Genomic DNA, 26,467 nt, shown 5'->3' with positions numbered 1-26,467 from the left:
GAAGAGTCGAATCACTAGCGTCGTCGATCGTTGCGTGGGCGTTGAGAGCTAACTTAGGTTGGCTAGACTTTCACCTTCCACTACATGCAGTGCGAAGCAAAGCAATTTCCTAAAGTCTTTTTCACTCTTGGTACATGCAAAACACATCTCTATCGATGTCCTAGACACATTTTGGACATGCCTCACAACTCTGTTCTCTTTCTTCCCCAAACAAGCTCACTACCATGAGAGAGAATCCATCCTACATAAGAAAGATCGAGTCTCAGGACACATTCGACTCTTGTCCTAGCTCCTTAGCAATCTCCTAGGTAAACTTGAACTCTTTCTTGGGACCGTCCGGGTTAAGGAACCCAACGGTGCCGCTGGCCAAGGAAACCCCAGTCTTGGCGTCAACGAGGGGGAACTGAAGGGGTGGGTCAGCATCTCCGTTGAGCTGGCTGATGGAGCGCACGGCAACGAAGTCTCCCGCAATATTGATTGGTTCCTCAAACCCCGAGAAGAATGGGTAGCCACTCTTGGCGTAGGTCTCGGCAGAAACAGGGCTTGGGGGCGGCGGGTTCCCAGTTACTTGCTGAAAGGTAGCACTGTTCAGGATCTGAACGTTGAATGCGATGGTGTTCGTCTTTTGGTAGTAGCGTTGGGGCAGCTCAACAACTCCTTGCTTGATGAGACCCCCAGCTGCAAGGTTCATTTGTGGCTCTCGGTAAGTTGGCATTCGTCCACCGCCGCCACCGACATACTCCCTATGGCATTCAATAACATCCCCCTGTGTAAATTTTAGCATTGGGATACTACATGGATAAGTAAAGGTGAAGCAGCGTACATCCTGGATCCCCCCGTAGTCTCATAGCGTGGTGCTAGCTACAGCTATTAGCAATCTAACATTACTGCGTCATCATGAAGCAGACGGAATCACCTATGAGGCGAATGCCGTCAAAAAGAAGCTGAAAACCGCCCTTTTCCATCAGTGAATATTCACGTGAATTGCTCATTTTTTGCGCCCAGCACATGAGTTCATCAACCCGAGTGCGGTGACTGACCTTAAAAAAAAGCTCAGTGTTGTTGCTTACTAACTTGATAGTGAATCTCGCCTCCTTGGGTCTACTGCCGTCATTACCCTTCAGAGAACGATATAGGCGAGTGATCTCGAACTGTAGACCCCCAACGGTATCATTGCCGGTAACCTGAGACTCAACCGAGTATCCGGTTCTCATCCGCATGGCCCAAAGGTGACTCCCTGGGTGATGGGGCCGTAGTCAATCCGCCGGTTGAGGGAGTGATGACGTAGCTTGGTTTGGGGAGAGCAGTTGTGACGGCAGTCACAGCTGTGGGCACCTTAGCCACTGCGCCACGGGGCAAAAGATTGGGCCATAATCGCTATTACAGCAATTACAGAAGGTGCAACAACTGCCTATAGGGCTTACAGCGCTATTACGGGGGACCAAGCCGTAACAGCAGTAGTCGGAAGTAGTGAAGCCGTGAGAGGGCATGATATATTCCGGAGACAACGACTTTCATCCTTTAAATATGACCCCTCCGTCTGAGGTTGTCCGTACAACATCTCAGAGCCCCGCTCAGATGGTCAGGACGGAATCGGTTAACGGGCTACCGTATCGCCGACTCGTCAACTCGGAACTCCCATGGTGCGTTCCGACAAGGAAAATAACCATGTGCCGAAACTCGGTCCGTCACTTGGCAGCAGAGCGGGGTAGTCAATGTATGCCGGGCCGTTCCACCACACGTCCATTGACCTTGACCGAACAGCGACTGAAGTCTGTTTTCGACCAGTTGGTTTATGGTTTCTCAAGAATATCAAGGTATTTTGCGAGCAACCCTTGGCAGCCGACTGAACGTTGACGCGACATTGGAAAAGTTTGACCACCGAGGCCACAATGACGTCGGCCATCGCAGCATCAGAATTATCCAAACATGATAAGAAAGATGACGTCTGGATTTCCGTCAATGGAATAGTGTATAATATGACCGAGTTTGCGCCTGAGCACCCCGGAGGAGCTGAGAGTAAGCCCAAAGCCCGCCCCGGCAGCGATCCGGCTAACCGTCGTTTCAATAGTTATCTACCAGCACGCTGGAGCTGATGCGTCGGCCGCCTACAATGAAGCCCATGGACCATCTCTAATTCGAAAATCCTTGGACGTCAAGTTCCACATCGGGACTGTTGACCAGGCCACGATGCCCCAGAAACAGCAGGTCCCCAGTCTCCCTCAATCCAAGGACCGACTTGAGAAACCAGACTTGGGCGCCATCATCAACTTGGATGATTTTGAGCATGCAGCTACGAACGCCCTAAGTGAAAAGGCCATAGGCTACATCAGCAGTGGCTCTAACGATAATGACACTAGGGATGCGAACCGCTCTATCCTGAGAAGGATTTTGTTACGCCCTCGAGTGATGCGAAATGTAAGGGACGTCAAGACAAATACGACACTATTTGGCTGTGAGCTGGATATTCCCGTCTACATATCCCCTACAGGCGCAGCGAAGACTGGCGGGGCAGAGGGGGAGCTTACTCTAGCCCGTGGTGCAGCTGCTGGCGGCATTGTTCACTGTTTTGCAACTCCATCCTCATACCCCCACGACGAAATCCTCGATGAAACTCCAAGACAGGCCTTCTTTCAGCTCTACGTGAATAAGGATCGGAAGAAGTCAGAAGCGGCGATTCGACAGATGGATGCTTCTGGCAAGATAAAGGCCATCTTTGTCACCGTTGATGTCCCTGTTGTTCCAAAGCGAGAAGCAGATGAGCGCATCAGGTCCAACGAGACAGTATCTATAGGGGGGACCAAGTCAGATGTGAAGGGTGGTGACAAAAAGGGAGCCGGCCTTGCGCGACAAACTGGTGCCTTCATCGATCCCAGTGTGGATTGGGGCATCATCAGCTGGCTCCGCAGCCTGACCTCTCTCCCCATCCTTGTCAAGGGCATACAGACGGCTCATGATGCCCGGATGGCTCACAGGTATGGTTGCGACGGAATAGTTATCAGCAACCACGGAGGCAGGGCCGTCGACCATGCGCCCCCAGCAATCCTGATCCTGTTGGAGCTTCAAAAGAACTGTCCTGAGGTACTCGAATCGATGGAAGTTTTAATTGACGGTGGATTTCGCAGGGGCGCCGATGTGGTCAAGGCCATTTGCCTCGGAGCATCAGCTGTCGGCATTGGCAGAAGCTTTCTGTACTCGCTGAGTTACGGCCAGCAAGGAGTAGAGCATGCCATTTCCAGTAGGTTTCTATCAGGCCCTATATTCGTTTACAGAAGTGCTAATCAACGCTCTTGTAGTTTTGCGCGATGAAATCGAGACTACGATGCGTTTGTGTGGAATGACGGACTTGATGAGGGACGCCCACCCAGACTTGATCAACAGTCTTGAAGTTGATCACTTGGTGCCAACAGACAGGCACCCCTACGCAAGGAAGATAACGCGACGTCAAAGCCGGCTGTAGCCAGATTTGAATAGAGATTCCAGTTCAAACATGACTTACCTTTCTAGTTAGACAAACTTGACATGGCATGACACATGTATGAATAGTGCTGTTTAAGTGTGTGCCGCGTGATTTCAATTGGACATTGGCGTCTTCGGGGTGTCCCCACAGAGATGCTAGGAAAGGGCGAAACAGACAAGCAAAAGGGCAAAATGGACAAGACAAAGGAAAGGGGGGATAACAAAGACGTCTAATCCTTCATCAAAAGCTTAGTCTCTTCTTTATCATTTTTATTTTCCTCCCTTTACCACCTTTGTGTTGTGTTTTAGACAATCATCACTGGCTCCGGTACCCTCGTCAGCAACCTTACAAATCTCTGTATTCAAGAACAACGACACTCGAAATAAACAGTTAAAGACCAACGGCAATTAAACTTCTCAGCTGGGTTCAAAGTCTATCAAGGATTCCCTTTAGCTCACGACCCGGCGAATACAATGCCTGAAAAATTGCCTAGCCCGCTCCAAGCCCCTCAACCTCGGTTACCGAACGCGGCAGACGAGGATTCACCCACTGAGAAAGAAAGCGACGAAAAGAGACAAGCGACCGAGGATTTGGTATTGCCCAGCAGCCAATCATCTCAGGCGAGTGTGGCATCTGCCGAACACGCTGTGCCAAAGGAGGAAGCCGAGCCAGGCTTAGCCAGCAGGGTGCTAAGCCGCATCGCATCAAGGACAAGCGCCACGCCTGGTCCCGCTCCTGATGGGGGTTTTAGGGCATGGATGTGCGGTAAGAAACCTTTAGATGCCCCTAGGGAAGACTCGCTGATTTGAGGTTCCAGTACTCGGCACGCACTTGGTAGTTATGAACACTTGGTATGCCCCTGTGTCTCTATTTTCCGCATGACAGTGATGATTAACACAAATAGGGGAGTGATTAATTCTTTCGGAGTTTTTCAAAGCTACTACGTGCAAGCTCTTCAACGACCACCGTCCGACATAGCGTGGATTGGCTCTATAGAAGTATTTCTCCTCTTCTTCATTGGCACCCTTACTGGCCGCCTCACCGACGCCGGATTCTTCCTCCCTATCTCCATACTTGGATCCATACTTGTTGTTGCTGGAACCCTGGTGACTTCGGTATGCACACAATATTGGCAGGTATTCCTCGCCCAAGGTGTATGCGTCGGTCTGGGCAACGGCTGTCTCTTCTGTCCTGCTATTGCCATCATCTCGACCTACTTCCAGAAGTATAGATCTATCGCAATAGGACTGACAGCATGCGGGAGTGTAACGGGAGGCCTAATCTTCCCGGGCATTGTACGAGGGCTACTTCCGCGTGTGGGATTTGGCTGGACGCTTCGAGTTATTGGCTTAATGCAGGCAGGCTGTTTCGTCATCTCCCTGCTGTCCCTAAAACCTAGAATTCCACCGCGAAAGAGTGGGCGACTGGTTGAGTGGTCTGCGTTCAAGGAGTTGGAGTATACATATTACACCCTGGGCGCATTCATGGTAGGCTTCCGCGTCTCTTGTCTACTTTCCGCTAACATGGACCGATAGTGCTTTTGGGGCGTATACTTCGCCTTCTTTTTTATCGCCGCGTATGCTCGCGATATCCAGGGCATGGCTTACTCCAAGTCCCTTGACGTTATCATGGTTATGAGTGGAGTCGGTATTATCGGCCGCCTCGTACCCAACTACTTTGGCGATCGGATAGGTGCGCTGACCGTCTTTGTACCTACGGCCGGGCTCGGAGCTTTGATGGTATGGTGCTGGATAGCTGTGAATTCCCAAGCTGGTCTCTATGTTTGGGCTGCTGTTAGTGGCCCTGCCTTGGGGGGCATTCAGGCCATGTTCCCTTCAGCGTTGGCTTCTTTGACAACAGACCCAAGCAAGCAAGGTACAAGAATCGGCATGGTCTTTACCATCGTCAGCTTTGCAGTCTTGACTGGCACCCCTATCGCAGGGACGCTTATTTCCGCGATGAACGGTAGATATATTGGTGCGCAAGCCTTTGCCGGGGCCTGTTTGACACTCGGGACTGTATTTCTAGCGGTTGCGAGAGAGGTTAAAAGGAGGAAGCAGGGGAACACACCACAGGCTAAGGTGTGAGCGTGAGGCTGTGGCTTGGAAATTGGGAAAGACAAGGTTGGAAGCCGAGTCATTGTACAGATACTTCTTAGTTCTAAGTACCTATTGACACTATTCCAGGGCTTCATTCACCCACTCGCTGCTATACTGTACACCACTGAGCTTAAACAGCTGTGTAATAGGGCATCGACGCTCAACCTCAGACACAAAATGCTGAAACTCGGCATCATCCTTGGCATCACTCTGCACCCGCACAGTAAGAGCCACGCTCTCCCAGTTGGGGTTCCCCTGCTGGCCTCCAACTAGAACCGCAGTGGGGAGTTGGCCGTGGGCTGTCACATGCCACTTTCCAAGCTTGATGCCGTGGTCCTTTGCAACCAACGAGCCTGTCACCTGGTTGCAAGAGGTCAGGCTGGCGAGGGCGTAAGCGACCGGTGAAGGGTGCGAATCCGTGCCGCCAATGACGGTATACGTGTCTGCCGAGAACGTGTATGGCTTGTCTTTGACGGAGATGGACTGGATTGTGCCGGTTCCTTGGCCCGAAATTTGGACCGGAAGGGCTTGGAGCCAGCTTGGAGAGGTTGAGAAACGACGGCGGCTGGCACTCAGGCCATTGGCGCAAGCTCTCGATAGTGGACCAAATTGAGATCTCAACATGTTGGAATATGAATATTTGCTGGAGGTTGACTGTTTCATCCAGTTAGCCAGGCTTCTTCTTCTTTTTCTTCCAGCTAATGAATCATGTTCCGTTGAACAACCTACTATGGCCAGTGTTTAGACTTTAGTTATTTAGCTAGAGAAGCTAAGACCCAGGTTATCGTCTGGACTTGTCTACCTTTATAGCTTTGTGTTTTGGTAGTTGCTAAAAATTGCGTTATTTGAAGCGGGGATGATGGCAGTTTTTCAGCTGAGTGTAAGGGGTTAGCATCCCTGACGTGCTCAGACCGTTATGATCTGACCATATCGCTGTCACGTGCCCAAGCCACCCGTGCAAAGTTGCCTCGGTGCCTGTTGAGGAGTATTTTCTGCTTTCTCCACTAACATAGGGTTATTGTGTTCAGAACGTATCATTTCTGTGCCGGACACCAAAACTCGGCAAACACCAAATTGCAAGATAGTAAGAGAGCGCCTCCAGCATCACACACAGCATGGCCAATGACAACAAAGCAGGGTATGAACCAGGTATGTTGAGTGGTCAACAGAGGGTCGTGTCAGGCGCTCTCGATGAATCCCTTCTAAAGCCCAATAATCGAATCTCCTTCTGAGGTGAAATCGAATAAATCGAATTTACCATTATCCATACCACTAGAAGCCGTGACTTGATGATATCATCGTCAATTGCCCATTCATGATGAGACTTTACCATGTATCATTGGGTGACTGAAGTGCCAAAGGTGTCGTCAATATGACGACTAAGATCTAATCTGCTTGGCGATTGTCTTGCTTCTCTGAAGCATCCGTCTTCTGGCTCAATTATCCCAGTGAAGGCTGGGCTTCAACTATAACAACGGACTCATTAACATATCATAAGCCAATGCTAACACGTTGTGTCTGAGATATCGATGTTATGTATCTGCTATAAAATTCCAAAAGTCTCTACCGCTGCAAGCGATTGGTTAGATAACTCAAGATGCCTAAACCCGCTATCACGGTCCAAATGACCCCAAACAGGTTCACTCAGTGACATGAGAACGCCAATGTCACCGTCCGAGTTCTTGGGCTGCAAAAAGTAGGCCAGTCCGTCCACCAGTGCCGTAAGCGTGAATGAAGGGCTCACAAATACAGGCGCAATATCCAACTCCGCACCGCTATAGAGGGGATATTTATGCCAGGCACTCGTAATGAACGACGCGCTACCAAATGGGAACTCGTGGCGGATCCTGTTTTTGTCGGGTTGTCCCGCTATCCAGAGACATAGGTCGCGGGCTTGATCCGGCATGGTTGAGTGGATCAGCTTGTGAATAACCTCGGCGATCTTCCATAGAGGTTCTTGGGCAAGCTCTGAGGAAGAGACCTCGGCGAAGGGGGTGATGACGGCGTTGGGAAAGTACTTGGGTGGAAAAGCAAGCTTCGAAGAGTAGTTGATACTGGTCAAGAAAGACGGCGTTGCCAGAGAAGAAGCGGGAAGTTTTTGAGCTTGGAGATGAGCGAGGCGAGCCTTGTGCACGCGTTGAAAGATGTGAGCTGACAAGGCTGAGAAGGTCGACACCCAAGAACTTGCAGATGGGGGTGTGGCCAGCTTCTTAATTGCGGACAGCTCAGCTGCTGAAAAGTGAATGGTTCGGCCTTTGATGGGAGGAGGAGGAGCGGGTGTTTCTTTGATATCGGGGACTGTGTCGTCTTCATCGGTTGGGGCTGCTGCTGGCTCTGGAGTAGGTACTAGAGAAAAACCTTGAGGTTGATTCTTGAGAGCTTCTTCGCGTTCCTCATCAGACATCCCAGCGATTTTGCCAGAGAGAAATGGTTCGATGGCGGGAGCAACGTCAAGTTTGGGTGTGGTTTCCGTGCCGGACGCTAAACCCCGGTAGAGCTGGGCCAGATCTTGGTAGAGTTGGAGGAAACCCCCTGCATCACACATCATGTGAGCGATGCGAAGGCCAACACCTACGGAGCCACATGCAAACCGTGTATGTTGAACAGTCAACAGTGGATCGCGTTGAGCGCTCTCAATGGAGCCTTCCCATGGCCCAAGCAAGGAATCACCCGCAGAGGGGAAGTTGAATATGTCGAATTTGCCATCAGCTGAGCCGCTAAAGACTGTGAGAGCCTCATCGCAAGTCGCCTCGAGTAAGGAAATCCCGGTACCAAAACGGCCCAGGTATCGACGACCGGACTCAGACTCAATGGAAAGTCGGCCGGTCAGAGTTGGGTAGTAATCGAGGAGGATCGAGAGAGCATCGCGAAGCCGCGAAACCGGGACGAGATCGGAGGAGAATTCGGTGGAGGCTTGATATATCCAGATGACGTTGATGGGAACCGAGGGGTAGACGAGGTGATCTAGGGGACCAAGCCAGAAGGGCATGCCAAGCGACTCAAGCCTTTCGGGGTTCGCATTCACGACCGTGTGAGTTGCCTTGACTGTGATGGATGGTTTCGTCATTTTCAGGGGCAGATCAGATCTGAGCTAAATTTTTCCTCAAAATTAATAAAAAGAGGAATGGAAATGAGAACCAAGAATGGGGCGGTTGGTATTAGCTATGAGCCTATTTCCTTGTTTTAAGTTTTAAAGTTTAACAATTGCAAGCCGCTCACTCATTATGACTCATCCTGAGCCATCCACATTCGTTGATGCCCTGATGGGTCTCAAACACGGGGTTGGGTATTTCAAGATCTGGCAGCAGCCATATCACATTTACCTTTCAACGTCCCCTCAGCTCGATATTACCATCCTATCAGACTCTTGAACATGGCTGGTCCAATCACAGTCGGCGTCATTGGCGCCACAGGAAAAACGGGCTCTTCTATCGTTGAGGGTCTGCTCTCTTCGCCGACAAACTTTGTACGTCGCCAAGTCGCGGGCACTAACTGGAAACTGCTAACCTGCTAATAGTCAGTAACCTCCCTCACACGAGCCGCGTCAGTCGACAACTCTACCAACCAACAATTCGCGGCCAAAGGTATTCACATTGTCGGTTACGATCTAAACGGTCCCTCCAGCGCTCTCATCGAGATTCTAAAGCCGATTGATGTCGTCATTTCCTGCATCACGTGGGAACACTTGGATCAGCAAATTCCATGGATTGAGGCTGCAAAGGAGGCTGGTGTGAAGCGATTTGTGCCCTCTGAATGGGTTGGCCCAGCTCCAAGGGGCGTTATTGACATCAAAGACAAAGTACGCCATTTCCTACCCATGACAGCAAAAGGCTTCAACTAATTATCTATTAGAAACTCGAAATCCTCGGCGTCATCCAACGAACCCGTCTTCCCTATACAATTATCGATGTCGGCTGCTTCTTCCAAGTCTTTGTCCCAAAGGTCCCTTCCGGTCGGTCTGACGACGCACACATGATCTACATCGACCACCGAATCGTCGGGGATGGCAACCAAAAGTTCAGTCTCATCGACTTGGCCGACATTGGCAAATACGTCGCTCAGATCGTGTCGGTTCCTCGAACATTAAACAAGCGGGTGTTTGCGTACACCGAGGCTCTCAGCATGAATGAGATGTGGGATACTATGGCAAAGGCCAGCGGAGAGACCCCCGCCAAGGACTATGTAAGCAGTATCCCGAGGTCGAAAGGGGAAATCATAGGCAGCTAATGGTGGCATCTAGATCTCAGAGGCCGAAATCAAGCAGGTCATCAAAGAAACTCGAGAGAGACTCGACGCAAGCTCTAAGCCTGCCACACACCCGGACAACATTATGGATATTGCCAACTACAACATGGGACAGTATCGCATATCGTGGTGCATCCGTGGAGACAACACGCCGGAATACGCAGACTATCTGGGATACGTCAATTTCTGGACGCTGTTCTCTGACTTTCCACGCGGTAGAAGTCTTGCAGAGTTCTACCAATACGTTCTAGACAATGATTTGTCGGATCTGCCGGGATATCCGTATACTGCGGCTGGAGTTGGTAAATAGGGGGGCGATCCACGAGCATGTGATGATAGAATGAGTCTGGCGTCTCTCTGCAAAATTCACCTACGTTGAAACGGGTTATCTCCCAGTATCAGCATTGTGAGAGGGCGCAAATGTTCCATTGATAAAGAGAGGCAGAGGGGTTTTGTGTTGGTCAGACCCTCGAGTCATTGTCAAGCTCGACTATCAAGGCCTATAGGCTAGCCTGTTCCTCCGCTGATCCGCAAATGCTACATTGTACGCCTTCTGATACCGAGGGCGCGATTTAATCCCCTATTATCTCCTCACCCGCCAATGTGTTATCCGGCCATTAAGGTAGACGCCTTCTCCTATCTATTAGCGCCTTCTCGTAACATGCCGATTTATCGTATTCCTATCTCCTAGATAAGACTTGGCAAGGTTGTTTGACCACGATATCCGTAGCTTGGTCTTAGTGATAACCTTGTTCCTAGAAGGCGCAACTTGTAAACTCGGCGAACGAACCCAGTTTTCCCCAGACTCTGTGCCGGTATACATCCAGCTGGGGTAGTTCCCCACCAGTAGAAGTTAAGACGGATCTGGGGTAGTGGTTGTCATGCTGTAGGTATATAATAGCTGGTGCCAACCCTTCCGACTGGACTTTCTCTGTATCACTTATTCATGCTGGGATTTGAATCTCGCAAGACATTTGATACGACTCAACATGGATGCCCCTCGAACCTCTGAAAAACAGGACAGTCCGCCTGGCCTAAAAGATGTCGAAGCTTCGACTGGCGAAGCAACCCCCATCGGAGTAGCCAGACAGTAAGAAGCTGTCTTGCCCAACATATAACCTTCACTCACGAATATCTAGACTCAAATCTCGTCATATTCAGTTCATCGCCCTCGGTGGCACCATCGGCACCGGTCTCTTCCTCGGCATCGGTAGTGCCCTCACACGCGCCGGCCCCTTGTCCATCTTCCTTGGATACTCCATCACTGGTGTCGCGATATGGATGCTCATGCAAGTGCTTGCCGAGATGGCTGTCTGGATTTCTCTGCCTGGCGCCATTCCTCAGTTCTGTGCACGCTTTGTTGATCCAGCGCTGGGTTTTGCCGTTGGTTGGAACGTAAGTCCATCACTGACTGGTGTCACCCATTAAGATCATAGCTTCTGTGCTAACTGTTTTCAAGAACTGGTATTTCTGTGCCATCGCTGTCCCCGTCGAAATTTCCGCCGCTGCCATTCTCGTCAGTTACTGGACTGAAGCCGTCAATGTTGCCGTTTGGATCTCGATCTTTATAATCCTCATCGTCGCCCTCAACGTATTCGGTGTCGGGGTATATGGAGAAGCCGAGTTTATCTTTGCCTCTGTCAAGATAATCGCAATGGTCGGCCTCCTCATCCTGGCCTTCATCTTGGATCTGGGTGGCGGTCCCCGTGGCGACCGTCTGGGGTTCACGTACTGGAACAATCCTGGAGCCATGAGGGAATCCATGACTACAGGAGACACCGGGCGCTTCCTGGGCTTCTTCTCGGTTCTTGTCAATGCCGCTTTCTCTTATGCTGGTGTCGAGATTGTTGCCGTCGCTTCCGGGGAATCCCAAAATCCCAAGCGCAACCTCCCCAAGGCGGCTCGACGTATCTTCTGGCGAATCCTCTTTTTCTATTCTTTGGGTTCCCTAGCCATTGGTGTTCTTGTTCCCTACAATGATCCAGACCTGCTCTCCCAGCAAGTTGCTGGAGTTCACACAGCTGCCGCATCGCCGTGGGTCATTGCCATTAAGCGAGCCGGTATACCCGTCCTGCCATCGATCATCAACGCTGTCATCCTCTCGTCGGCTTTATCCTCTGGAAACGCATTCCTCTACACGGGATCACGATACCTCCTCGCTCTCGCATCCAATGGACATGCGCCCAAGTTCCTGCTCAAGACCACCAACTCGGGAAACCCCATCTACTGTGTCGCTGCTACGGCCATCTTCAGCCTCCTCACATTCCTTTCCGTCTCGAGCGGCCCCAACCAGATCTTTCTCTGGTTTCAAAGCCTCACTACAATGTGCACACTTATCACTTGGTCCTCCATTTGTGTGGCTTATCTGCATTTCCATGGCGCTTTGAAGGCAAACAACATCTCTCGCAAGACTCTTGTCCACCGAGCCCCGTTCCAACCCTACGGGGCCATTATCGCCTTGGTCTTTTTCCTTATCATCATTTTCTTCAATGGTTTTGCAATGTTCTTTCCCGGAAGCTGGAATGTATACAACTTTGTTACGGCGTACATCGGAATCCCCATTTTTGTCGTGCTCTTTATCGGATGGAAGGCTGTCCGTCGCACTAAATGGCTCTCGCCGCAAGAGCGGGACCTCTTTACCGGAAAGGCGGAGATTGATGCTCTGGACGAGATCTGGGAGGATGACAAGCCCAAGAACATTTGGCAGAAGATCTGGAATTGGATTGCATAGGTACATCGCAGCAGGTCAGATAAAGGGAAGAACGCTTCCACTTTGCTCAAATACAATACTCCATGTTTGTCTTCAATCAATCTTGTTTTTCTCAAACAAGGCTTATCCATTCCAAGTCTTGTCCCTCATTCATCACTTCTCCATCCATGATTCCGTGGACATACGCCTGTCCGATGTACTGATACGCAATGTCGCCTCCGTGTCCCTCAACCTGACGCAGTATGAATGGCATGGAACCTCCCCCCAGCACACAAATGAAATCTCCAACTTGTATATCTCTGTTCCCAAGACCAATCAGGCCTTTGGCTGTAGAGAATCCCCTCTTGGAATACGCGCTGATGTTCTTGACCTGCCTTAGCTCATAATTTACCATCTTCTATGCGTCATCGCTCGAGGTCAGCCTTCTATAAAAACTATGTCCCACCTCCATGTCGCACAATATTGTACGCCAGGAGGCTTCCTTGTATGTTCCTCCCTGCGGGTACTCGCTATTTGGCGTATGCTGCCACTCTGTAATGATTTCCTTCATGCGGCAATCAGTGTTTAGAACATGCCCCGCGGCCACAATGCGATCCAAAACCAGGCCTTGTAGATCTAAAACCGCATCAGAGGAAGAGAGCCTGGTTATCGCCTTGACCTCACCGGCCGCCCTGTAACAATGATGGAGGAAAAGCCACGCCAGCTCATTGTCGTAGTCCCTTTCCTTGAAGTCGGCACACCAGTCTGGAGCCCAAGTCGGCAGGGAGGGAGACCTGTTCTCTTCATAAGTTCTTAACAAACTGTAAAGCGTTCCCGTCTCTTCAACTAGCGCGCGAGCTGCAAGCTTGAACACTTCCTCATGAGGTATAGAATAGTTTGCTGAGATGTCACTTCCGAGCCCGAGGTAGGCATATATTCTATCCCTTGGATCTGACGCATGGCGAGCTCTAAAAATGTTAAGCGCATCGTTGATCCTGTGGCGCCCCCCTTGGATGTTTTCCTTTGTAGAAACAAGACCATGGAGCTGATTCCAAAATGGGTCCCAGTCATCTGTATTCTCACAGCAGCCTTGTTCGAGATGGCTAATGGAGTGCATATATGCCTCCATGAACGATGAAAGCGGCAGCTGTACTGTCCCGCACACGACAGTGGCATTGCTTGGAAGAACCGCTTCTTGTAAAGTCCAGGCGCGATTCCACCAAGGTAACTGGAACAAGCAAGATAGACCTGCGATGCCCTGGTCTGCCAGCTCCCGGTTTCCTCCCTCGTGGCCACTGCTATAGTGATTGTTGGCGGCCATCGCCTTGATCAAAGCGAAGGTCGCTGTCGCTGTTTTCCGGGGAATCTGGTTCACTTTCGCGATTGGTCCATAAGAAAAGTCTCCCAGCCAGAGTATTGCTCTCCTAGTGCGCGAGTAGATCTTGCTCATGAGCTTAACCTGATGTGATTTCTCGATGTCATTGTCCTGGTTGATGCATAAAGCATCCACCCAGAGACATCGCTCGCGTCTTGGGTAGCGTAATCTCAGAAGAGCATGGTACAAATTGACCGTGATACTCTTTCTCCTCCCGTCCACCTCGATGGAACGGCAATCGAGGGGATCTCCCCAAGCATTGGATAGCGCCTCGTATTTGGGGCCGTCGTCGAGCAGTGCTGTTTGAAGCACGCAGCGGATAGGGTCTTTGCGTTTTCCAGGATGGAGATGCAATATCCGTATCTGGTGACTCTTCAAGTCAAGTTGTCGGTATGGCAACGGATTGGGCACATCGTTCAGAAGCTTCCGTGCTCGTTTGGGGGGAGCGGGAGGGGGCGTCTCGTTGCTGCTGTGTCTTTTCCGGGTCTGGGCCCGAGTTTGCGGCATCGCAATCAAATGGGTATAATGACTCCAGACTTTTGCTTCGATCTCAAGTGATGATGAAGGTTGTCAAGTTAAGCACGATTTGAGGAGGGAATGAAATGCCAGCGTGGCTGTGCTGGCCAAGCCTCTTCTAGATTCTGCCTTGGCATTTCGCCTGCCCATGCAAACGTGGCTGGGGGGTTGAAACGTGGGATATAATTGGACAAGAACTTACGTTGAAGCACCTCAACAGAAATAATACAGCCCTAGGTTGAAGATGGACAAGGACTGGTTGGGAAATGTTTGCCAACACCGCTGGTACAACAGACGATCCTCTTCCACAACAAAAGGGCTTCTTGTTTTGCTTTCCGGCCCCAAATGAACATTCCACGTTGATGTTGCGACAGTAGTCACAGAGTAGACCGGCTTTAGGACGGACATCAAGTGAGCTCTATAGTGTTGTCTTTGGGAGAGACATTAACAATGAACTGGAAATTATTTCAAAAAGAACCTACCCTTGTAATTGACATAGGAAATTTAAGTAACGATATCACCCAGACTTCACCTAAATCGATCCGATCAAGTCAATCAAGGGCTATCGCAGGGTAATTACATGAATAGAAATGTCTACCCGCAGCAATCGAACCCTCCTGCCCAGATCCTGCATCTTCTACATGTTCCACGCTCTCGAAACATCCAAGTAATCCGGGCTGCTGGATGTACGATGCCCTGCCATAGAATCCATATTCATGAAGTAGGTAGTCTATGCAAATTCGCTTCATGAATTACCTAGAACACAATGCTGACTTATTGAATTTCTGGAAATATGTAACCAGATTTGTATCAAACGGGGCCGCATGCATCTGTTAGGCTGCCATGTCTTGGCTTTGGGCATCGTCTGACCTGTCTGCCAAAGCTGATCCCTCTTCCGCCAAAGATTTTCCGCAGAAAACTGGACATTTTTGTTGAAGTAATCTGCTTTTGCAGGCACCTAAACCTTTTGTTGCCCAGTTTCAAGAAATCGTCGTCCGCAACCCACAAAGCAGGCCAGCGTCGGAGGACAGTCGGGCCCGAAGAGTGGCCTTTTGCTCCATTATGAACCTTTGCACCGTGTGCCAACAGTTTTGTCCTGAACTCACTCCGGAAGATGAAGCGCGCATACGTCAGCGTGAAGACATGGACGTATGGATAGTAGACCGTGGCAAAAAGAAGATTATGCACTCATCTTGGGAGGAATTTGCCGCTTCTTTGAGCCAAGACTGCCCAATTTGCTGGAGCCTGTGGAGACTCCTACGAGCTTCGCCCCTTGCTACCCCAGAAGAAGAGAAGCACAATGATTTTCAAAGCTGGGTGACAGGAGCTTGGGCGGATAGATTCGGCTACTTCTTGGAAGTGAGGCTGCCGGGTAGAGAAACCTTGACAGAGTATATGTTCTGCAGGATATGCAAGACGACGGAGGAAAGGTTTCTAGGTAAGTACTCAACATATTCGCACCTTAGTTCCTCTCCATATGCTAGTTTACATATAAATCTTACTGACGCAGACCCACACAGAAACAGAAAGGCGTTATCCAATTCCGAATATCCACACACCTGAGTCAATAGCCAAACTCATCCGTAGATGGAGCGACGGCTGTTTAAACGGGCATTTCGAATGCAAAGGGAGAGGCATCACCAGTTCAACGATACCCACTCGACTATTAGACATAGGCAACACGGACTCAGACCAGTGGAATATTGTTGAAACCAAGGGCAACGTCGAGGAGTATAGAAGATACGTGGCGTTGTCCCATCGATGGGCAGAAAACACACCGAAATTGCTCAAGAATGGCGATGGCTATCAACTTCAACGACTCTACCAGAATAGCCAGCTGCCACGCGACTATCAAGACATCATGTCAATTTGCCGGGCGCTCTCTATCCGCTATCTTTGGATAGATTCTTTGTGCATCTTCCAAGACTCAGACGACGACTTTCATTCCGAAGCCGGAACGATGGCACATATTTATCAGAATTCTTTCCTTACCTTGAGTATCTGTTGGGACTGTTCAGCGGCTAGTCTCTTTCGCAGCATCAGACCTCGCACTATCCCCCGCCCTCGACCAGCCGAGCATCGAGAATCGAGAAACGGCGATTCTACGCCTCATTCTGGAGATTATGCATTTGTCCATAATTTCCGGGGCTTTGACATCGACGTTGCGGAAGCTCTGATCAATCGCCGCGGCTGGGTTTTACAAGAGAGGTTCCTTTCTCCGAGAATAGCGTACCTGGGAAACGAGCAGATTTACTGGGAGTGTCACAGCCATATTGCCAGTGAGGCTGCTCCTCAAGGCCTCTCTAGCCTTGGCAAGCGAAACGAAGGCGCCAGGGATATAGACGAGAGGAGACATATTTCATGGTCAAGTTTGGTTGAAATTTATACAAATTGCACCTTGACTAAGAAGGAGGATAAGCTTATTGCCATCTCGGGGCTAGCGAGAGCTCTATCTGAGAATTCTGGCGATACCTATTTTTCAGGGATTTGGATAGAGTACTGGATCCCGGACCTTCTCTGGAAACCACTCTCAGGTGCCATCAAAACCTCGCATCAGAAATATCAGTCAGGAGACATTCTAGAAGCTCCTTCCTGGTCGTGGGTTGGCTTCCCAGGCCCAGTCACTATGATTTCATCCCTCCGCAGCTCAGATTATCTATCATCAAATCTTCCTTCATTCAACATGGGCGATAACATTCCCGTTGCCATGTTGACCGAATGGATATTGAATCCAACAGGTGGGGACCCCTTTACCTCCTTTCGGGGGGCCAGTTTGAGACTCAACTGTTTCCTGATACCCATTAACTTTAACGACAACCACGAATTGAACCAAACCTACCTTGAAAAAGATAGGTGGGATTTCTTTTGTTTTGAGGACGACGAGGATCGCGTTGGGTGTCTCTCTGACCTACGACTACGTTTCCGTCCCTATAACGAGATCAGAACGTCACAGAACGCACTGTTTTCAGTTGCCTTTAGCAGGCCCTTTGACTCAGACCCACGATTGCAGTGTTTCTCAGTTCCACTGCTATTAGAGGGGTCTCGTGATATCTCTACTAATTTTACGAACACGCGGGTTCATGGCCTTGTGATTCAGGAAACGTCTGAGGACAAGGATCGACAGTTCAGCAGAATTGGGAGTTTTTTCTCAGGCGGTACGGGTAGTTTTGGGCTCGGCGCCGTCATTATCAACACTATTGCGAAATCCGACTTAGGGGTGGGTATGGAGTCCAAGACGGTGGAAGAAGAGGCTTTTGAGTCTAGACTTTCTCAGTATGCGGCTGCTCAAACGTCTGCCCCGGAATTTCTGACGGCCAACGGACGGGTCAAATGGAGCTGGTCTTCAACACCATGGTTTAGTCAGACGTTATGGACAAAAGTCCACCTGGTCTAAGAGGGAGACACAAGACCCTGATGTTGACGTGCCGCCCCGGCATAGGCAAAGCTCGCTTTCTCTCTTTTTGTATCTCTTGTGATAGCTCTTCTAACTCCTCAGTTATTTACTTGATCCTATCTTTACAGAGTAGATTTGTACACTTTTGATGGCGCCTGAATGATAGCCAATATGTGAATGCTTTTCCCTTGGCGGAGGCGCAGTATGTTGTATGGGAGGAACTCAGTTGTGCGATGACGACACAGTGAGAATGAAGCGAGTACCACTGCATGCAAGACATTTTCATGCTTCCCAATAGTATAGAAACTCCTCCAATTGGCACTTCGATGTCTTCTGCCATTTCTACATTCCTATCCTGACTCCCCAGAGCGGATTTACTCTGCCTTCATCGCTACAGATAGTATTGAGACCAAAGCGTTGAGGGTCACACCATGCCATGTAAAACGGGTTTGCCTTCAAATTGAGAGAGCAAAATTATCATGGCAATGAATGAGATGACAGAACCCAAGGAAGCCCAGACTTCCGGTCCCCAAGCAGACCACTGTATTACCTGGCTCCACTGTGTTAGCATCGGGTCATGATGTTATGATGTGTTGAAGATCTGTTCTTTATTGTGGTTGTAGCCCGGCCCTTGATGGGTTAACTGAGCTCGAAGATCGACTGATCCCCTACGACTAGAGTGTTTCAGGAGAGTGACTTGGCAGGTTTGCAGGGCTGATGATCAGTCCATGACAAGCCCGACATAACAACCGTCCTTCCACGACCAAGTCCGCGCAAAATGTGCCTCCACACAATAGCTACGTTACGTCCTAGCTCTAAAGAAGGACTCTAAATAAGGTTACGTAAACATGGCTAGATACGTTGCTACCTAGCTTAATAGTTAGTTAACTCAAATAACAAAACTATCATATTTCATGTAATATCTCATTGCATGGCTAGTCTAACGGTATTGGAAAACTGTGGCTATTTGATGTACAGTAGATATCGCCCAAGCAGGTTGATTTGCAACGAGAAAATTCAGGCATCCAAAATGCCTCTAACTCCCTCCCATCCAACATCTACAGGTCGATGTCGAGGTCAAGCTCGAGTTCACCATCGTCACCGCCATCATTGCCATCATGGTCACCATACCACCATTCAAGCAAGTAAACCAGAGGGTTGACGGGGACCCAGTCGGGCATGTACTCGCCCCAACCCCAGTAGTTGCCCATCCCCATGGGGTGATCAGCGCACATGCGGACCATGTCCGGGGTCACACCCTCAGGGAGCTCGGCAGGGTCCCATTCCATAACACCAAGTCGGCCGCACTTTTCCTTTGCGCCTGGATGATGGTCTGCCAGCGTAGCGCTGGCAAAAAGAGGAACGAGCAGATTCTGGACCTTCATCTTGAAAGCTTTGCTGTGTTAGTGAGCTATATCGCGGGAGTACGTAAGTCTGTTGTCTTACTGGGTCTGAAAGATCTTGTGATGGTCAGGCGAGTAAGGTAAATGCAGGAGACAACAAAACAGATTAGATGTTGATGGTTTGCTCTTGAAAAGGTGTCAAGATAATGCGCGAAGGAAGCTGACAGGCGAGATTAAAGTGGGTGTCACACTATATATGTCACATGGTACACAGCTCGCTACGTGGCGTTAACAAAAGCAGGCATGAGAGGTGCGCTCGTAAAAGGATGCTGGTGCCTAGTAAGCGCTGAGACAAAATCTGTTGGTGGCTTGTCGCATCCTTAACCGAGGTGTCGTCTGGTATCCCCAATGCGGACAAGGACGTTCTAGATAACAGGGGTTACTTTGCTGTGCCACACATATGGCAGTCAGTGACTCATTTATGCTGGATCAAGATCAGATAAAGCCAGATTGCTGGAACTTATCCCGAATTAATGGGAAGCATCAGCAGCAAGTCAGGGTATTAGGATGGAGCATTGAGTTGCCAATGTCTCAAACTGTGCTTACAATGGCGTTGACACAATACGAGATGCCATCAAACCCCATTTTATCAAGTACGTAAGTAATGAAGAGAAACTAACGAGAATACGAAAACTCGAGTTCTATTAACCAACCCGGTGGCGAACCAAGGTTACAAGGTGACTGGCATCATAGCCACGGCTCAGCTACAGCCGCTCTTTATTATTTTATTCATACTGGAGTGTAGGGTAGGCAGGGTTACAACGGATTACCAAGTTTCTAATTAACCTGGAAACCCATTTGATATTGAGTTTGCGTTGAAAGACGTTGGGCATGATGGCCTGGGAGGAAGCCTACTAACAGAGCTGAACACTTTCTTTCTTAACCGTAATATATTATTTATTTATCCTTTATAGCCTCTCATCTACATACGGTCTTACAACTGAAGCGTGCCTGACAAAGGCAGGTCTCGACTACTCCGCCCAACAGAAACAACATAATTGCCCTGCCGGAGCAGCCATTCCTGTGCTACCACATCCCAGATACTCAGGTCCTTCCGAGTGAGATTGAACGTCACTTTCGTTGTCTCTCCCACTTTAAGCAGCGGCTTCTCAAATCCACGAAGCTGTCGCACGGGGACATCACTACCTGGGATCCCGATGTACAGCTGCGCAACTTCCTTGCCGTCCATGTCACCGGCATTGGTGATATCAGCTGACACGGTCGCTACCACGTCCCACAGGTCTGCTCTTCCACCCTGGACAACAGCTCCGGTGGGATATGCCCCGTATGATGAAGCCGACTTGGAGATCTGGAGATTGGCGTACTCGAACTTACTGTAGCTCAGTCCAAAACCAAATTCAAACCGGGGCGTGATGTTCTTGGCGTCAAAGTGTCTGTAGTCGATGTATACACCTTCAGTAAAGTCGGATTGAGGAAAGTGCTGAAACCTATGGGGCGCAAGCGTCAAATCCGGCTTCAGCAGAGATCCGTAATGCGTCTCGTTGCGGGCAACGGTGTACGGGAGACGACCCGACGGGTTCTCGTCACCATATAGCAGGGACACAAGGGCGTTGCCACTTTCCTGACCAGGAAGATGCGCAAAGATGACAGCGGTGACGTTGGGATGGTCAAGGAATCCATCTACCAGTCGCGTGCCCGCGTTATGGAGGACCACAATCGTGTTTGCACACTTGTCAGCCACGTTCCTAATGAGGCTGTCGGTGTATTCGTCATATAATGCAGGCCTGTCCCAGCCTTCGGAAGCCCACGCGTTGCCTGCTACGATGCAAGCGTCGGATGTCGGGTTAACCATGGGATCCCAGCTCTCCAAGTCCCAGAAGAGGGCGGTGTCGTCCCTTTGAGCCCGAGACACTAGGGCATCGAAGGGTGAACTGAAGAAACTCAAGGCGCTGGCCCCTGAGCCGCCACCAGAGACCAGAGTTCCGTTTGGTGCAATGGCACCGTATGAGAGGCTCAGGTTACCGAGGAAACCAGTGTTGATCTCGGTGAGGTTGGAGGACTGGGCTCCGATAGCCCAGGACGAAAACATGCCTTCGGCGGGTTCCGGATTGTTCTTGTCGGGTGCCTTGAGAGAGTACCCAAACAAGGAGACCAACCGCATATCTGACTTGAGTGGCAGTGCGTGGTTTGTGTTCTTGACGAGGACATGGCCCTCGACAGCGCCCATTGACAATGCTGGCTTTGCACTCGCATTTCGAGCATCAACAACCAAATGGGGTTGCCAAAGATCTTTGGCCATGCCATAGCCGGGAGTGGGAAAGTCCTGGTCCTGCTTTAGCTGGTACCAGCTTGCCAGGATTCTAAATAGGTAGGTATGTCAGAAATGAGTCCATTGCTGCCGAATCAACCAACAAACATACCTGGTGGCCATGTTGTCCAGCTGCGACTCGGCCACAGTGCCATTGTTCACGCCGTTGGTCAGGTTGGCTCCCCACAGAATCGAGCTTGGCATCACAACATCTAGACCGGCCAGTGCCGAAGCCATACCGGACATCTGGGCACCCCAGTCCGAGACAACGAATCCCTGGAAGCCCATCTCACCTTTGAGGTAACCATTGAGGGCCTTCGAGTTCTCGCAAGCATATGAATTGTTCAACCTGTTGTAGGAGCACATGATGTTGGCAACTCCCGCATGAACTGCTTCAGAAAACGGCCTGTTTCGCAAAAGTTGGTCAGAAATTAGCCTTGTTCCCAAGTCGTGGTGTTTCTGGGCCTTACCATAGATACAACTCATGCAACGTCCTGTCATCAACGTTTGAGGAAACCGATTCCGCCCCAGTGATACTTGCAGGAAGTCTATGCGTTTCTTGCTCTTGAGCAATGAAATGCTTTGCACTTGCCATAACTCCGGCTGTCTGAATACCGTCGATGGTCTCGTGGACAAGCTTGCCAGATAAATAAGGGTCGTTGGAGAAGCCTTCCCAATTACGCCCACCCTCGACCACACGGCCCAGGGGGCCAATAACTGGACCGAGCAGGAGGTTGACTCCCTTGACTTTGGCTTCGGAGCCCATGTAGTAGCCCCTGTTGTAACTCAAGTCTTTGTTCCAGCTAGCACCGACGTGGATTCCTGATGGCCATGAGCTCACGTAGTCCGTATTCCGGACGCCGTTCCCGGCGTCAGCGAGGCACAATCCAGGGAATCCAAGACGAGGAATGGCGGGAATGACACCAGAGCAGCCTGTGTCTGGGGACACACCCGAGGTCAAGTTCACCTTCTCTTCCAGTGTCATCCTGGACACAAGGTCCTTGGCTCTGGCTACGGCTTCAGCCCATGGTCCAGTTTCCTGCTGTTGCGCTGTTGAAACACATCAGATTTCCTGACCACCAGAATGGGATGTTATAGACGACGGGGTAGAAAAACTTACGTGTGGGAAAGACAGGCGGGGAAAGGCCATAGAAGTATGTGTCACTTGTGATGACATCCTGTGCATCTTGTGCCAGAGGAGTCTCAAAGAGTAAACTCCAAAGTAGGAGCGTAGGAAGCATTGTGAGAGATCTGATAAACAGTGCATGAGATGCTTGAATGCTGCCATTGTCTCTGCTGGAACTGGAACGAATTTATATCTGCCCCCTCCCTCCCTCCCCTCTCTACTACCGGGCCGTTGGACGGTCAGGATGGACGATCTTCTGGCCCAGTTCCCATCAATGGCCGGACTGCAACTGGTCAGTCTCACGAGACAATTTTCACCATGGACCTGATGACCAACAACAGAATGCCAGGGTGGGTTAGGATTGCCACAATGGCAAAACTTGCACGACTCTTTGCATCCCACAAATCGTCCAACGGATCATCAAGTCACCTGCTAGCAAGTATTAGGCATCTTTGCCGGTCAAGCAACTATAAACCACGCAAGCGTGTGGAGACTAACAACCCTTGCAACCCGCACACTCGGTTCATGTCTATCCCCGCGCTCCCACACGATCCCCGCACAAACATGCAGATGACATTTGCAACACTGGGGTCTTTTAAATGACAGTGTCTATAGAGTAACATCTGGAGAGCGGAGTGGTTCCGTCTGTCGGTAAAGAGTCGGTAAGAGAGAAACTATTCGGGCCGTCTATGCTTTAGCCCAACCGTAAATGTGGGGGATCGTGCCGTTGTTAATTGCCGAGCAAACTTGACAAGGAGACAAATGAGGAGAAAGCTCCTGTCTGGGAAACTAACACCGGAAATACCGGCCCCAATTCGGCAGAACTATTCCAGTGCCATCCGTTTCCCCATGCTGCCCGAATCCCCGGCTTCAATGCGTCGCCCATTCAGGGGTAGCTACGTCCTCATACTCGGTGCCTTCGATCCAGACGCGGGCAATATCCAGAGTGCTACTCATGTTGACCACTAAGGGGTCGTTGTTGAGAAGCAAAGATCGGCACGCTTGCCTGGGGCAATGACACTGCGATCGTTTAGGTTGTGCAACTTGGCCGACAGACTAGTAGCGGCCTTCAGGACTTTCATGTCGGCCAGGCCGGCTTCGATCAGGTTAGTTAGCTTCTCGTGGGTCTTTTTGCCGAGGCATATTAAAGAGGTCTAGAACAAAGCCGACAGATCCGTGTCCATAAAGATGGGGATACCGGCGGCGTGAAGCCGTTTGTCATTCTTAACAAACACTGAGCAGGTCTGGTTAGTCTTGGTGGTGCCCTGCAAGTACTCACGTGCGGCCGGGTTCACTACTACTTCCCCGGCGGAGAATAAGGGTAGGGATGCCAAATTAACCCTAACGCTTTATCTAATTAATCAACTTATGGGAACGGATGGAGTCTCCAACCATCTGCTAGATACTGTCCACTTTTGATTGGACGGCTTGCTTATTCGCCAATAATCTTTATAAGGTCTAAGCCGTTGCCCACAGCCCACTGGACAAACTATTGGGCCTGAAGGGTGTTGTTCACCAGCATCGACTTATTGATCGGGGTTATCTTGGCATAGTCGCTGTTAGGAGTAATCAAGGGAACCCTAGCAATGATCACATCGGTTAGACCGAGTTGTGCCTGAAAGACGTCACAAACAGTGAAGTTGAGATAATTAAGGTTAAAGGAGGTCATGACGCTATATCTACTGAAAGGAGTAAATCAAATGACTATACTTCGCATTCCTCCATTCCGGCATCGCCTAGATATTCCTGATACCCCTTGGCAGACGATAGTAGGCTCCATGCATGGTGGCTCATCACACAAGGGCACAGCCTCGTTGCGGTGGCTATGCTACCTAAGCGGGAAGGTTTGTGGCGGGGCAGACAGTCCCAAAGACCTGGCAATATAACCAGACAAAAGTCCGATAAATTTCAGAGTGGTCTCACAAACGACCAGAATCCTTTGTCCTCGCATCTCTAGAACCGCGAAGCACTACAGCCCTAATTCCAGACCCTTGAAATGGCAGAGGTCTTTGGAATAGTGACCGGTGCCATCGGTCTTGCAGGTCTCTTCCAGCAATGCGTGGAGTGCTTCGAGTACGTGCAGTTGGGTCGACATTTCGCCCAAGACTTTGGCATGTATCAGCTGAAGCTGGACATTGCCAAACGGAGACTGCATCGATGGGGAGAAGCTGTCAATATCAACGACAACCCCCGATTCAACGCCCCAGGCGAGGATGATACATTGGTTCAAGAGGTTCAGGCCATCCTGGAAGAGATCGCTCTACTCTTCCAAACCATCCAAAAGTCCTCCAAGCGCTACACTATCAAAGCCCCCAAGGAAGATTTGGAATGCCTTACCGAGGAGAACCTGCAACCCGTGTTCCGTCGCCTCCACGCTGGATGGACCAATACTACTCGGCGTCCCGGTCAGAAAAAGGTCAACTTCGCTAAAAAGGCCTCATGGGCGCTTTACGATGCAAAGAACTTTGAGAAGTTGATTGAGCAGGTATCGGGGTTTCTGGATGACCTGGAGATGCTTTTCCCTGCTGAAGAGCTTAATCGTCGTCGTCTTGTCAAGCTGGAGATTGAGGATATCGCCGACGAGGAGAGTCTGACAGTCTTGCATCAGACTGCAGTTGAGGCCGATCCTCTCCTGGCGGATGTGGTCAAGGAAAAGGTCAAGGTCATCAGCGTGAGAAACTCTGTGAAAGTTATTAATAGCAGTGAGGACGCCAACGTTAGACTGGGAAACGATTGGAGCACAGCTGCTCTAAATGCCGCAATCGAAGATCGAACCCGAAATGAGGCAGATTCCGTGTTTGCCGAGGGCTCATCTGTAGTTCATATAGGAAACAGATATGGTTGATAGCTAGTATAAGACACAAATGTTGCCTGAAGAAATTACACGTACAAAGTTAAACATCGAGTCTTTCCTAATCACGGCCCATGCCTACCACGTTCCCGACATGAGCATCTGCTTCATCAGCAGCGTCATGTTTCTTGATCCTATTCATGACACCCCTTTTCTTCAACCAAGCTGGCATCTGGTCGCCTGCGTATCTGTCTCCGACGTGCAGTGTTGCTTTGCCTCGAAGCTTCGACTCCTCAACCTCATTCGTGTTCAGCGCATCAGCGGGACCGGGTGACCTGTCCGGGGCTGCATCAACTATAGTGCCTGCGAGTAGCAGTATGGTCAGCCATCTTCAAAGAAGTTAAGTACTCTGTAAAGCAATACCTGGTGTTGCAGACTTCTTGCCTTCAAAGATGACCGTCCCGCTTCTTTCGGCGAGATCTTGAACTGGTCTCATATCATCCACTTCCACCAACATTACATTAGAGGTTTCGCCTCGGAAAGTAGCTCGCTCCGTATCGAAGTTGTGAGGCGGCAACCGAAGCAAACGCTTCAAATCGCCTACAGTGGTGTTGCTCTCGTACGTGAGCTTGACTGCCTTTGCTGCCTCGCCCACTTGAACATGTCAATCCTAGCAGAAAATGGTGATCTTCCAAGGCCATACTAACCATTTACAAGGCGGATAGATAGTTCCATAACGGTTTCTGTTGAACTTCTCCCAGGGCCGGACATGGTAGTGATTGTAGATGCTCCCACTCGCAGGGCAAGTCTCAAGTGTGTTTCTCTCTCTTCAGACGAGGGGTTTTCAGAGCCTGCCTGACTTGATAAGTGCCAATCTGACGTTTGGAGGCCTCTCGCTCCAGAGCCTGATGAGTTGCAAGGTGGTGTGCCTCTGCTAAAAGCCTCGGATAGCCTGACCAGTCATCTTTCTTGATCAGGGCCGCGACTTCGGCTATTCCGCAGCCATTCCGCGAACCTCCTTGCCAGACACCTGCCAGATCACAGCCTGATTTTCTGCATGTCAGTTTAGAACCTGCTGCGACTCGCCTGATGAACAGCAG

The 26,467-nt window shown here is 50.2% G+C and overlaps 12 protein-coding genes across 12 annotated transcripts; 6 read left to right on the top strand and 6 right to left on the bottom strand.

The window, feature by feature from the left end:
• Positions 1–304: 304 nt before the first annotated feature.
• On the bottom strand, positions 305–1,220 carry NECHADRAFT_77326 (uncharacterized protein; the record flags this gene model as incomplete). Its single annotated transcript, XM_003052360.1, has 2 exons — positions 305–766; positions 1,071–1,220. 2 exons carry the CDS (start codon positions 1,218–1,220, stop codon positions 305–307), a joined length of 612 nt encoding a protein of 203 aa, XP_003052406.1.
• Positions 1,221–1,892: 672 nt separating this feature from the next.
• On the top strand, positions 1,893–3,460 carry NECHADRAFT_35680 (uncharacterized protein; the record flags this gene model as incomplete). Its single annotated transcript, XM_003052820.1, has 3 exons — positions 1,893–2,019; positions 2,072–3,238; positions 3,297–3,460. The coding sequence occupies 3 exons, from the start codon at positions 1,893–1,895 to the stop codon at positions 3,458–3,460; spliced, it is 1,458 nt and encodes a 485-aa protein (XP_003052866.1).
• Positions 3,461–3,933: 473 nt separating this feature from the next.
• On the top strand, positions 3,934–5,547 carry NECHADRAFT_35599 (uncharacterized protein; the record flags this gene model as incomplete). Its single annotated transcript, XM_003052819.1, has 4 exons — positions 3,934–4,225; positions 4,278–4,311; positions 4,365–4,947; positions 4,996–5,547. The coding sequence occupies 4 exons, from the start codon at positions 3,934–3,936 to the stop codon at positions 5,545–5,547; spliced, it is 1,461 nt and encodes a 486-aa protein (XP_003052865.1).
• Positions 5,548–5,637: 90 nt separating this feature from the next.
• On the bottom strand, positions 5,638–6,183 carry NECHADRAFT_77323 (uncharacterized protein; the record flags this gene model as incomplete). The annotated part of the gene is made up of 1 exon (XM_003052359.1): positions 5,638–6,183. The coding sequence occupies one exon, from the start codon at positions 6,181–6,183 to the stop codon at positions 5,638–5,640; it is 546 nt and encodes a 181-aa protein (XP_003052405.1).
• Positions 6,184–7,102: 919 nt separating this feature from the next.
• NECHADRAFT_77322 (uncharacterized protein) lies at positions 7,103–8,626 on the bottom strand (the record flags this gene model as incomplete). The annotated part of the gene is made up of 1 exon (XM_003052358.1): positions 7,103–8,626. The coding sequence occupies one exon, from the start codon at positions 8,624–8,626 to the stop codon at positions 7,103–7,105; it is 1,524 nt and encodes a 507-aa protein (XP_003052404.1).
• A 306-nt stretch (positions 8,627–8,932) lies between these two features.
• NECHADRAFT_35104 (uncharacterized protein) lies at positions 8,933–10,114 on the top strand (the record flags this gene model as incomplete). The annotated part of the gene is made up of 4 exons (XM_003052818.1): positions 8,933–9,025; positions 9,077–9,358; positions 9,412–9,741; positions 9,800–10,114. 4 exons carry the CDS (start codon positions 8,933–8,935, stop codon positions 10,112–10,114), a joined length of 1,020 nt encoding a protein of 339 aa, XP_003052864.1.
• Positions 10,115–10,793: 679 nt separating this feature from the next.
• NECHADRAFT_77320 (uncharacterized protein) lies at positions 10,794–12,535 on the top strand (the record flags this gene model as incomplete). Its single annotated transcript, XM_003052817.1, has 3 exons — positions 10,794–10,894; positions 10,944–11,199; positions 11,264–12,535. The coding sequence occupies 3 exons, from the start codon at positions 10,794–10,796 to the stop codon at positions 12,533–12,535; spliced, it is 1,629 nt and encodes a 542-aa protein (XP_003052863.1).
• Positions 12,536–12,626: 91 nt separating this feature from the next.
• NECHADRAFT_77319 (uncharacterized protein) lies at positions 12,627–14,375 on the bottom strand (the record flags this gene model as incomplete). The annotated part of the gene is made up of 2 exons (XM_003052357.1): positions 12,627–12,911; positions 12,960–14,375. The coding sequence occupies 2 exons, from the start codon at positions 14,373–14,375 to the stop codon at positions 12,627–12,629; spliced, it is 1,701 nt and encodes a 566-aa protein (XP_003052403.1).
• A 1,071-nt stretch (positions 14,376–15,446) lies between these two features.
• On the top strand, positions 15,447–17,778 carry NECHADRAFT_77318 (uncharacterized protein; the record flags this gene model as incomplete). The annotated part of the gene is made up of 2 exons (XM_003052816.1): positions 15,447–15,822; positions 15,905–17,778. The coding sequence occupies 2 exons, from the start codon at positions 15,447–15,449 to the stop codon at positions 17,776–17,778; spliced, it is 2,250 nt and encodes a 749-aa protein (XP_003052862.1).
• A 1,058-nt stretch (positions 17,779–18,836) lies between these two features.
• NECHADRAFT_77317 (uncharacterized protein) lies at positions 18,837–19,163 on the bottom strand (the record flags this gene model as incomplete). The annotated part of the gene is made up of 1 exon (XM_003052356.1): positions 18,837–19,163. One exon carries the CDS (start codon positions 19,161–19,163, stop codon positions 18,837–18,839), a length of 327 nt encoding a protein of 108 aa, XP_003052402.1.
• Positions 19,164–20,115: 952 nt separating this feature from the next.
• On the bottom strand, positions 20,116–22,691 carry NECHADRAFT_91612 (uncharacterized protein; the record flags this gene model as incomplete). The annotated part of the gene is made up of 4 exons (XM_003052355.1): positions 20,116–21,502; positions 21,563–21,856; positions 21,921–22,500; positions 22,571–22,691. 4 exons carry the CDS (start codon positions 22,689–22,691, stop codon positions 20,116–20,118), a joined length of 2,382 nt encoding a protein of 793 aa, XP_003052401.1.
• A 1,831-nt stretch (positions 22,692–24,522) lies between these two features.
• On the top strand, positions 24,523–25,456 carry NECHADRAFT_99486 (uncharacterized protein). Its single transcript, XM_003052815.1, has one exon. The coding sequence runs from the start codon at positions 24,573–24,575 to the stop codon at positions 25,419–25,421; it is 849 nt and encodes a 282-aa protein (XP_003052861.1). The 5' UTR covers positions 24,523–24,572; the 3' UTR covers positions 25,422–25,456.
• Positions 25,457–26,467: the final 1,011 nt, after the last annotated feature.

Source organism: Fusarium vanettenii (assembly GCF_000151355.1).
Source record: "Fusarium vanettenii 77-13-4 chromosome 3 genomic scaffold NECHAsca_2_chr3_3_0, whole genome shotgun sequence".
Taxonomy (NCBI): domain Eukaryota; kingdom Fungi; phylum Ascomycota; class Sordariomycetes; order Hypocreales; family Nectriaceae; genus Fusarium; species Fusarium vanettenii.
The sequence above is the reverse complement of the archived record's forward strand: the minus strand, read 5'-3'. Positions and strand labels throughout refer to the sequence as shown.

What these genes read in the sequence shown, in the direction of transcription:
- NECHADRAFT_99486 (XM_003052815.1), top strand. Translation starts at nt 24,573, where the DNA reads ATGGCAGAGGTCTTTGGAATAGTGACCGGTGCCATCGGTCTTGCAGGT.